The sequence below is a fragment of the Nestor notabilis genome, unplaced genomic scaffold (genome assembly GCF_000696875.1).
Source record: "Nestor notabilis isolate BGI_N333 unplaced genomic scaffold, ASM69687v1 scaffold14520, whole genome shotgun sequence".
Lineage (NCBI taxonomy): Eukaryota > Metazoa > Chordata > Aves > Psittaciformes > Psittacidae > Nestor > Nestor notabilis.
The window spans coordinates 31,865-43,682 of record NW_009910859.1 but is presented as its reverse complement, the minus strand read 5'-3'; the positions used below and the strand labels follow the sequence as shown (position 1 = coordinate 43,682).

Genomic DNA, 11,818 nt, shown 5'->3' with positions numbered 1-11,818 from the left:
TTGTGTTGGTCCTGGGTGCGGACCCCCCCCTCCCCCACCCCAGCCCCTCTGCTGATCTGCCTCTGTGTCCTCCAGCTTGGTTTATTGGAGGAATGACCCTCTTGCTTTTCGATGCAGCAAGTCTCGAAGAAGGTTAAGGGAAGCAGCAGCTTGATTGTAATAGCAGGAGAAGCTTGAATGCTGAATGAATATACCACTTCCTGGCAAACCTGAGTGTCGCTCAAGTAAAAAGGAAGAATTTATTTGCTAACACAGTCACTGTATTTTGGGACAGAGTACAGAAATAGAGCAAAATGCCCCTTTAGATCAGCACTGTTGAGTTTCTGTCTCTTTTCATGTACGTTACAGGCTGTCAGGACTTCTGTGTGACCTTTATCTCAGACCTTGTCCTCAGGTGACTCCTGCTGGCTGTTGTCACCAAACAGGGTATTGCTTTGAGGGTATATGTAGGCTTTTATATGCCTAAAATCTAATTTGTGTTCTCTTCAAAATCAGACCTCTTTTTCTTTTGAGGAGAGGAACATCAACTTCAGTGGACTGAAAACTCACTTTTCTGAAGTTGGGCTGTGCTATGAGCAGAAAAAAATATTAATTTTAGAAATGCTCAGCTCCACCTTGCTGTGTCCAAGGAGCATACACTGATGTGCAGTAATTCCTGAACTGCAGGATTGTGCTTGATTCAAGTAATTATGTTCATATTTAGGTACCAATTTAGCAGAATAAATATGTGCCATATTACAGGTATGGTGAGGGGAGTGATGTTGAGAGGAAAGAGTTGTATAAGCACTGTCATAGAATCATAGAATCATAGAATAGTTAGAGTTGGAAAGGACCTTAAGATCATCTAGTTCCAACCCCCCTGCCATGAGCAGGGACACCACACACTAAACTATGTCGCCCAAGGCTCTGTCCAGTCTGGCCTTGAACACCGCCAGGGCTGGAGCATTCATAACTTCCAGTATAAAACTTCTTTTTTTCTTGATTCAGGTGTTTGAACTTCTTTTCAAAATTGTGTAATCTTGGGATTCCTACTCCAGGTCTCATCAGCTGGCCTTTCTGTGAGAGTGACTAGTTTCTCACTTGGCAATTCAGCACAGACATTTAATCTGCTCATTGAGTTCAGTGTTTCAGACAAACACAGAGAATTAATGTCAGAGCTTCCAGTTCAAAAATTCTTCCATCTGGCACTTCAGTGACCTTTTTATATTTGCCTTCTTCCATATGACAAAGACAGTTGGTTTAACATCAGCTTCAGTTTCAGAAATAAAACATCCATTTTTGGAGAGTGCCTTTGAGATGGGCTGTGAGAGATGTATGAGTAAGTTTGTGCTAGATACAGAAAGGAGCATATCCCCAGATACCATTTTCAGTCTCTGAGCTCTATTTTCAGTTGCATTTGTTAGTTGATAGCTAGCATTGCTAGTAATCTCTGTATCCAAATAAAGTTCAACAAATACTACCCAAGAACATGAATTATGGTTCTGGACACAGTTGATCCTGTTACCCCTGGAGGTTACCAGAGGGCAAACAACAGGCCATCAGGACAGGAGAAGAAATGTCTTAATTTACAGTCATTTTTTTCTCACGTATTTCCTCCCTCCTTCTTTGACCATTACTCTATTTCTTGCCCTTTGGTTTCCTCCCCCTCCTTTATTTTTTTCTTACTCAAGCTCTCTTCCTGCTCTGTTTAGCTGTGCCCATCAGATGCTCAAACCAAAAAGCTGGTGCCAGTGATTGCAGGGAAGGGTGAGTGTTAAAGGACCTTTTCCAAATTTGGGCCTGATTGTAGTGGTAGTTCTGGTATGAACTCGCTGGTGATGTCGTGCAGCATTACATGCTCTACTTCCCCTTTCACAATTTTATTCGCTCCCTTACCTCATCACTTGTTCTTCCTTGCTCTTTCCCAGACTGTAGCTTTCTTAGCAATTGTACTCTCTTCTTGACCTGTTTGTGTTTCTGCTTGTGAATGCAGGAGTCTTTTGCTGACCCTATCTTCTCAGGGGGAAAAAGAAAGAGCTGTCCTACTGCTTTGTTCTGCAAAGAGAATGATTCTCCAGATAGTTGTGTTTTTATTTTAGACAAAGCTGCTTATAATACTCCAGACCATTCCCGAACTGTGTTTTATAAGTAGCAAATGTGAAATTCCAGTGCTGCCAGAATCTGAGATAACTTGTGTAGTTCTCAATTGCCATGATACCAAAGCACGATAGAAAATAACATACTTATAAAAGGTAATGAAAACTCATATCCAGATAGGATTTTTTTCAGTGAAAATTAATGCCAGCCTTATGCTTTCAACAATTCAGGTGCTGGGTTAGTAGTTACTTGACTGTTTGTGATTTTTTCTTTATACATCTGTCAGCTAAATGCAAGTGCTAAGTCTTATTCTCTGTAATAATGAGATTGTTGTGCTACCTTCTAGACGGCTTTGGCTTTACAAATTATGATCTATATCTTCATAACATTTCACTTAAAAAAGCCCAAGTGCTTTACAAAGTTAATTAGCACTCCCAGTTTCTGCTTGTGACAGTGGCAGGATCATTATGAACAGAAAAAAGGGTTGTGGAGAGGTTAAGTGACTTCCTTACTTCAATTCACTTAATAATGTATTTTTGTTCAGTGAGTGCTAAATCTTGGGTTTCCAGGTACTGGGTCCTTTACTGGGTCCATTCCTACTGCTTCTGGAATGGTACAAATGGGGGGAATTCAGATGTTTTCTTCTGATTTTTCAGTAACAGTTTTGGATGTTCACTCTGTTATTTACCCAGTTCACCACTTGTTACTGAGACGTACACAGTGGCAATGAGTGATAGAGAATAGTAGATGGATATTTTACATCAGCCCATAGGTACTGGATGACCAAAGTAAATGCTGATAGGATGTTAGATTTAGAAATTAAAATGCAGATATAAAGCATCTTCCTGAAAGATGTGAAGAGATTCAGAGTAGTTTACACTATACAAACAATTTTAGTTTTTTTCTTCTGTGTGGTAGGATGTTTGGTCTATCATGCCAGTGTTGATTGTTCATTGTTGCTGAGGGTATCTTTATTAATTTGAAAAGATTCCACTGATATGGACAGTACTTTTACTAAGTACCCTAACAGGTGATAAATTTGGGGGACATTCATGACTTTTATAATTCATGAACCATAAGGACTATAAATTAGTTACATGTTTTAAGTGATCACTCTAACTCTTTAAATTAAATGCTATATTACTTTAAACAGTAAATGAATTAATCCAGCAATCTTTAATTCTAAAAATGCTGTTTGGGATCTCTTAATTTTGCTGGCAGTAATGAAGTAAAAGAAATCTTGCATTGAAACTGTATTACAATAACTAAATTTGATAAACATTTTCTTTTTTTTTAACATCAACCCCAGATGCCGATTATTGCTTGAAATGGTGTAAGGTGATTCAAAGAGACATCTTTATTTAGAAATGGTTCCATGAATGGTTATACTGATTTTCATTTGTTTAATGAGGTTTACTATGGACTTTACACATGGAGCAAAAATACCCATCTTGTGATTTCAGTCTTTTAACCTCAGCAGTAGTCTTTATGGGAACAAATCAGTTATTTGCAAACACTGTCTTGAGATATGATAAATACTGTGATGTTAGGATGGGGGTTGTAAGAAATTGTAGCCCAGAAATCCATACTGATGTAATGATGACTAAGCCTGTTTATCAGAAAGCAGTGTTGGGATCTTCTCAAATAGATTGTGAGACTGGGTAGGATAAGAGGGGAAAAGAAGACTGTCCCATCTGTTTTGTTGTCTGTCATGCATTGTCTTCCGATTCTGATCAGCAACTAAGAAAGCTGCAAAGTATAAACCATGTTATGCTTTTTTGTGGTTCTAAGATTTGGAACTTTGAAGTATCCTTTCTGTAATGTTCTCAGTGTGTGGTAATGTTTTTTTACTTCAAATAAATAAAAAGCACATAGAGAAACACTAGAATAACTTTAAAAACCAAATGCGCTAACTTTTGGGGGGCTGCTTTTATTTTGATTTACATTGCTATAATCTGTGATAGCTCAAGTAATCTTGGAATTACATGAATGTTCTGATTTTCTAGATAAATCCTCCCTTTGCTATTTCTTTCAGAAGCAGAGAAGAGCTCTTCAGGCAACTGCAAAGTGGCTGTTTGTACTGAAGGTTTTAAGTGGCAAAATTACTTGTGTCTCATCATCTCTCTTTTTGTCGTACCTTTTTAGTTGAGACTGAATAAATAATTATGGAAAAAATTAAAAAGTGGGTGTACTTCAGTCATCAGATGTAGCGAATGTATGAGATACCAGTGGTTGCTCTGGTGACTTCTTGGTATATTGGCATACTGTATGGCAGCAGAGTGTGAAACAACTTGGGGAAATGCAGTTGTGTATTTAACATTAACATTTTTATGTTCCTGGAGAGGTGCATCTGTTGGGCAACACCTGGGATGACAAGCATCTTTTCTCCAAGGCTGGGGTCAGGGACTCTTAACTACTAATATTGTTACCACATCGGGTAGGAACAGTCATTGATATTTTCAGGTTAAATCTTTTCCCACAAAGACACCAAGTCCCTGGACAGTTTTTGAGTGCCACTTTGGAAGTGCTTTTCCAAACAGGAACTTCAAACACAAACCCCCCCAAGTTTCTATAGGACCACTCTGTTCTCTGAAGAAGAGCAAGACTCATCTAAGGGAGATTGGGTGTTGGAGTCTGGTTTAGGTGTTCCAGGACTTTCACCCTGGGCTCAGAGCAGAGACTTGGGGAAAGAATGCCCTACATTTAAAGTTCTTTTGTGTGAATGCCATGCATACCATTGCTATTGTTTTGTTTTGCCTTTTTTCCATGTAGGGGGAAAAAAAAATATATTTTTAATCATCTGTCCCTTGTTCCTTCCCCTCTGTCACTGCTTTTGCCAATATCTGTTTTTCAGAATGATTCTCTGAGATACTGTTGTTGGGATTCCTGCCAGGTGGGAACATAAGTAGCAGAAAGCAGCCATACCCTCTCTTACATTTCATGTCTGGGGCCACCTAACATGCCCAAGTCAGAGGTGGTAAATTGGCCAGTGACTTCCTTGAGCCTTTACCCTCTGATACGAGGTTTGGAAGGATGGTAATGTTTGCTCGAATGATCCTTACATGACAGTTTTTTACAGTATTGCCTGTTCCACTTATAATAATCTGTAGTTTTAAATGTATTAAGTTGATTCGCCTAGTTTTAAATCCTGTTTACTATAAAGGAGAAAGCATAAACAAAGTTCCTCTGCTCTCCATATAAGATCTGCCGTCAGAAATACCTCTTCCGAAAGTGATAACTGTGATTTCATTGCACCACTTTCAAAAGCCAGATAGTTTCTGAAATAGTTAATGCTTCTGAAAGTTATGCTTCGAGTGCAGGTTGTGGTGGGAGAAGGCAGTAACTCCTGAAAGGTAAAGAATCACTGAAAGTGTTGACATACCTGAATGTTTACTTGTATGATGAATTTTGTTAAAGAAACAGTAATTAAAACTGCTTAATGGATCATACTGTTTGCTAGACAAAAGTTTCTTTAAATGGGTATTACATTCATGCTGAAAAGTTCTTGCCTTCTCTTTCTCTTGATTGCATTTTATAAAGCGTAATTGTCATCTTGTTAGTTGAGAAACCAAGATATGACTTGTATTGTCTCAACATACATTTGAGGTAAGCATTTGTAGTAGTTAAGGTGCCATTGATCACATTGTCATGTAGCACCAGTTTAGACCGTGGTGGCATTTACAGCATCTCATTGAGCGTCTGGGCTCTACTGTTTTGAGGGCAGCATCATATAGATTTATTGAGCAAGGGTAAAGAGGAGTGATGAATTATACAGATTGACTTCCTATATGTCATGAGCTCTTAAACTTGTTTAACTTTTTTTATTTGTTCTGGTAACTGTAAATAAAGCAAATATTCAACAAAAACATCTAGTTTTAAAGCTGCACTGGCAAGAGATAATTTCCACTACTTTCTCAATTGTAATTTTCAATGGAGTGCGCGAAGGTCGTTCTGTGCATAGAATTAGTGAGGTAATAGTCCCCACTCTGAAGAACCTATGGAATATGTAGATAAAACAGATGAAATGGGATAAAAAGAAAGGTCCTGTCTTAGAGATGGCAAAATTCTTGCTAGCTCAGAGTATCACACAGGAGCATCTACAAGAGGCTGAAGATGAACCTGTGTCCGTTGTGACAAATACTATGCTTTAACTGAAAAATGGTCCTTACTTTTACACAGAAAGAAATCTGGAAATAAGAGAGTGGGTTAGGCTTCTCCTGACTACCAGCAAGGAACTTCCAGGTGGTAGACAGTGGTTTACAGGTCTAAAAGCTTCTGATGCTAAGTATTTGTGTATATCATTTGAAAGGCTGAAATTTGTAAGAATCACTTTTGTTTTGTAGTACAAAAGGAAAATGATACTTAAAAGGCTGAATTAGTGTAATAGAAAAATTCAAACATGTACTCTTCCTAAAAGTGGTCTGGTCTTCCTGGTGAAATCTAAGATCATATGTATGCTCAGGCAGACCTCCAAAATACACTGTGCATCAGTCTTTCTCAGTACACTGTTGCTTTGTTGCATGATAAGTCACTATAGAGTAATTTCTACTGGGGTACAGGAGTGGCAGGTCAACATGCCCACTGTCCAGGGGCAAAAGCAAGGACATTGTGGTAGCTTAGCTCTTGCTGATGGAGGGAAACCTGAAACTACCAATGAGTTTACTGCAACCTTAAGCTGTGTTTTAGACCTGCTCCTTTCAGATTTCATGGAGCAGAGTTTCAGCACAAAGTTGGGCTTGACCTATCAATGACAGTGTAAAACAACTGCTTAAATATTGTTTATCTTCAGAGTTTTATAGACAGGGCAGACAGATTGCCAATGTGTACACTTTGACAACAGCATGAGGTCAGCTCTGTTGGCTGTGGTCAGCGGTCACTTGGAAAGAATGCTTTATTTCTGCTAGGGCACTATTGATGTAGGTGAGAGAGAAGCGATGAATGAAACCCCTTGCCAGCACTGGCAGGAGAAGCGCTGCAGTTGCAGAGCAGGCAGAAGAGCGTGAGGAGCAGCCCCTGCTCTTTTACTTCTTTACAGTGTTCAGTCTTTTCCGTCAGTGACACTGGTGTTTAACCTATGCATCCACTGTTTTACTTCTGAGTGGGGGCCTGGTGTATGTCTTGGTTTTAGTCATTAGAAGATACTTGTGGGGATTTTCATACTACTGCAGATTTAGTCAAGTGACCTGAAGGTTAAAGTGTCTTTCTTCAATATCTAAATCCAAACTCTTACTGCTTCCAGTAGAGACAATCAACAGCATGTCTTGCATTTTTTAATGCCCATGTTATAGCTAGACATGGGGGGTTTCCAGTGGAAAATGAAATTAGAAGCAGCACTCATGGCATTATTATCTATAGTTTGTTCATAACTGTGGATTCCAAACATTTTAACTGGCTACAAGTGGCCTTTGATAATTTGAAAGGAAGCCAAGTATAGCTTTTTAACCTTTCTTCCCTCTGTCCTGCCACTGTTTTCTAGATCACAGGCTTTCATAGGCTGATAAATACTTATTGAATTATTTGCGTCCATGTTGATTAAGTGAAAATAGAAGCACTGCTATTTTAATAATAATTTCAGCTTACATTATGTTAAAACATCTTTGTTGGTAGCAGGCATTGCAAGAACATGGATCTGGAGAGAACAGTGGGAAGTATGTGGGTGCATGTCTGTGCATGTAAGTTGTTTTAGGGAAAAGAAGCCAATTAATTTTACAAGAAGGCTAATTAAAAATTCTTTGTGCACCAGCTCTTTATCTTTTCTCTCTGAAGTAATAGACCAAAATTACATAATTGCCTTAATTTTGGCCTGAGAGGGAATGAAGGGGGGCTGTTCCTTTTCTCAGTTAGATGTTGGTTAAATTTTAGTCTTAGGAAAACTGTTTTAATGAGAAGAAATGTGAGCTCTTGTAAAGCCTGGTTTGTAACGCTAGTAATGATGTCCTTCATTAGAGTTGACCTGGTGTACGATTGTGTGGCCAGATGGCACTGTGCAGGAAATGTACTTTAAATTATTAATGTGCAAAAGAAATCTTTGACCTACTGTTACAGTGGATCATCAAACCCACAAAACATAAAAACGGTAAGGTGTAGTCACCCAGAATTTCTAGGAACAGTTCAAGTAAGTTGAATTTCAAGCCACAGAATTCCTCCAGAGAAATGGCAAAGAACAATCTATTGAAGATGTTTATATTCCATACACTTTGTGTTATGCAGAAAGAGTCCTGATTAAATGATAATGCTAAATATTTCTTTTTTTATTTCATGTTAACTATTTTATGACAGCAGGTTTTCCAAAATGCTTCAATTGTAGGTGTTTGAATGGAACATCATGCATCTTTCATTTTTTGTATGTGAGCAGTACAGTTGATAGCAAATTAACACTCTCTATCCTTAAATACTTGCAAACACCATGGGAAAAGTACATTGCAGATTCTTTTGATTTGCCTTATGATTTAAGGAGCCTCTTGGGACTGCCTGCATCACACTTCATAGCTTTTGCCTGTAGCCTGAAGGCTAAAATTATTTCTTTTCTTCCCAAGTAAAAGTTGAGTCTCTTATGGGTGAAAACAGAAGCTGAAGCCTTGAATACAACCCCCCACCAACTGTGCAATTCAAAAATAATGTCTTATACGTTGGAATATATTAAAATTAAAAACCTAAATGTACATTACTGGAGTATATAAGCTCGCTCATTTTGCTTTTTCGAACTAGCAGTAGCATATTTTGGTATCTAAAGCAGCAAGTTGCAGTCTTTGAGGCTTGGCAGAGTCATACCTCACAATGACAAAGAACTGAAGTTCTGTGCTTTAGCATGTCATTAAGCTGCAGTCTCATGTTTCAGTGCCTGGGAATTGATTTACTTGTTTGATTTTCTGAGACATATAGTGATAATAATAATAACGTTGTATAAGCATTATTTAAAAATACAGTAATATACCAGTATTGGATCTTTGGCAGGCCAGCACCGAAGTGTGCACACAAACTACCATCATTTATATTAGTCTCATCCAGTTTTAAATAAATGGAAATCAATACTGCTTGTGGGTATCAGTGGCTAGCTTGGAGAAGGAAGTGAAATGGCATTGTTGCTAAGACCACATTGTACAAAACCCCACAATATATGAATTTTATGCACATTCCTCTTTTTTTCTATGTTTTTCAGGATCTTTTAGTATACTGTGCAAATATAGGCTATTTATTGTTATGACTGTGGTGCGTGTCCCCTATGTGAAATGTATGTGTTGTTTGCAATTTTAATATAGAAACAGAAAGTGAATGCTTCTGCAGTCAAATGCCTTTTTTGATGATGTATGGATTGACATGGACTTTAAGCCTGTTAGAGGCAATGAATGCTCTTTTTTACTTTCAGATATGTGTCACAAAGATGTCTACACGGAACTGCCAGGGCATGGATTCAGTGATCAAACCTCTGGATACAATTCCTGAAGACAAAAAGGTCCGGGTTCAGAGGACGCAGAGTAGTTTTGATCCATTTGAGAAACCAGCTAACCAAGTGAAGAGGGTTCATTCGGAGAACAACGCTTGCATTAACTTTAAAACTTCATCTGCAGGGAAGGAATCACCTAAAGTCAGGCGACATTCCAGCCCCAGCTCTGTAAGTGCACAGTCCTCTCACCTGCGCATATCACATGATGGAATTAATAACACCAGATAAATGTTTTCTTGTTTAAGAAGGAACTGATTACTTGGAAACAACCCAAAAAAAGTTACACCTGCTATTAAAGATGTTTCCCATATATATTTGTACTGCTGTGTATAAAATGGAATAAGAAAATAGAATTTGAAAAATAATATATTTTTAAATTCCTCTCAGATGTTAGCTAGGGTGTCTTATGGGATTTCTAAGCATTTTTCTGTCCTGATCCTGGTATGGCGTTACAGGTGCTCTCATGTTTATGTTGCAAATGTTGCAGAGGGTTGCTTATTTGTGAACAAGAATTCTCCCTGATGAAGTTTAGGAAACCACATGAATTGCCTTCTTTATTTTTAGATTTAGGTTTTAAAGAAACACATCAGATATAACAGATTTTGTTTACACTTAAAAATTCTCTTTTTAAAATCAAGTAGTAAAAATAATGTTTATTTCCATGTCAGAAACTTTGTGTGCATGAGAGAGAAGAGAAAGAAACAACTGAGTGAGAAGGGTTTGGCAACACATCATCATTGTGGTTTTATTCTCAAGTATTTTGAAAGAAACCAGATAAATAAAATGTCATGTATTTCATGAATAATGCCCAAAACGGATTTCTCCCAAAAGACCTTCAAAATTATTGAATAGTTATTTCTGCTATGCTTTGGCAAGAAAAATCCATAATAATGTGACCTTTGAGTTGAAGACTACGGGATCTAAGCCGAATGGATCTAACACTTCAAATCTTAGTTGGCGTGAAATCCTTTAAAAGGTTGATTGCCTCTTCTTTTTTTTTTTCTTTCTTTTTTATTTTTCTCTATCTTCTGGACATCTTCTGTCCTCCCTACAGAAGGTTGACTGAATCCTGTCAGACTTCTAAGAAGAAATGCAGATGAGCTTTGTTTAACCCATGTGATTTTACTGGTAAAGATGTCAAGCCTCCGGGGGACCTTCCTTTTTAGAAAAGGTTACATTTTAAAATGTAACCATCTGTAGCAAAAACAAATCTGCTTTTTCATCATCACCTGGCATGATATAGCTGCTGCCAAAGATGTCTCTGGTGTGTTCCAGATGAATCTGTAATAAGGAGTTCTTCCCATAAAACTTTTACAGTCATTAAGGGTAGATGAAGTGGTTTGCATTGGGCGTGATGCCTGATTATTGTTTGGCACCACCACCACTCGATTTAGATGACTTTAAGTCTTTCCTGAAGTGTTTTTGTGGTATCAGCTCACTTCCCATGTCTGTTCTTATCTTGTTCCTCTTAGATGTTATTATTAATCTCTGTTAATGCTTTATTAACTTATTTTTTATTAAAACTCAAAGAGTTTTAGTTGCTTTGTTTCCAGAATTTTAAAGTAGGCTTTTTGAAACTGTGTTATTGGCATCTTGTACTTTTCTGGTGGACCGATACTCTACTTCATCCATGCAATCTCCTATGACCCCAGTATTTTCTTATGTAGATCATGTTAATGCTTCCTCTCCTAGTATGCAGGTGGTTAAAGCCCTAGCTAAACATACACTTTTGGTAATCTTCTTGTATGGTGACTCACACAGACTTGCTGAGGACATCTCATATTAAAGTAGGTGCATAGGAATTTCCTGAATTCCTGAATTTACCAACTTTTTGCAATTCTCCCTGGTTTTTATAGCTCTGTTCAGTGAAGTCAGTTCTTCCTTCTGCTTTGAGGCATTGTTAGTCATTTTTGTCTCTTCCTCACAAGGAGTGATCCCAAGAGCACCTGGCAATGAATAACTTATGGAATAATATTAGCGTTCATGACAAGTAAGATGGAAGAGTAGAAATTCACATCAAAAGGTGATGCTAGCCCTCTGCTGATTGCAGATGACACCTGCTCCTGCCCAGCAAACTTATGTTCTTATGTCCAAGGCAGCGATACAATCAAACTGCTCCCCTTCTTCCAGAGCCTGAATACGCTGCCTCAGGCAGGAGATGTTCTGATACACATTTCATTGAGCACGGGTCTGTGTGGTTAGTTGCAGGAGTTTGTCATTCTCTGGTTTTGAATTACACTTGAACTGGCAAAGGGTTTTGAGTTTCATTTTTTTTCTAGTCCTGATGTCGCATAGCAG

General features: G+C 38.1%; 1 protein-coding gene across 1 annotated transcript in view; it reads left to right on the top strand.

Moving 5' to 3' along the window:
- The window catches only part of LOC104403745 (cyclin-dependent kinase 14), a gene marked incomplete at its 3' end in the record, with an annotated part of 38,204 nt that overhangs the window by 7,811 nt on the left and 18,575 nt on the right, over positions 1-11,818 (top strand). Inside the window, exon 2 of the mRNA XM_010011987.1 lies at positions 9,443-9,688. Coding sequence (XP_010010289.1) covers positions 9,443-9,688 — 246 coding nt within the window. The remainder of the gene's footprint in view (positions 1-9,442; positions 9,689-11,818) is intronic.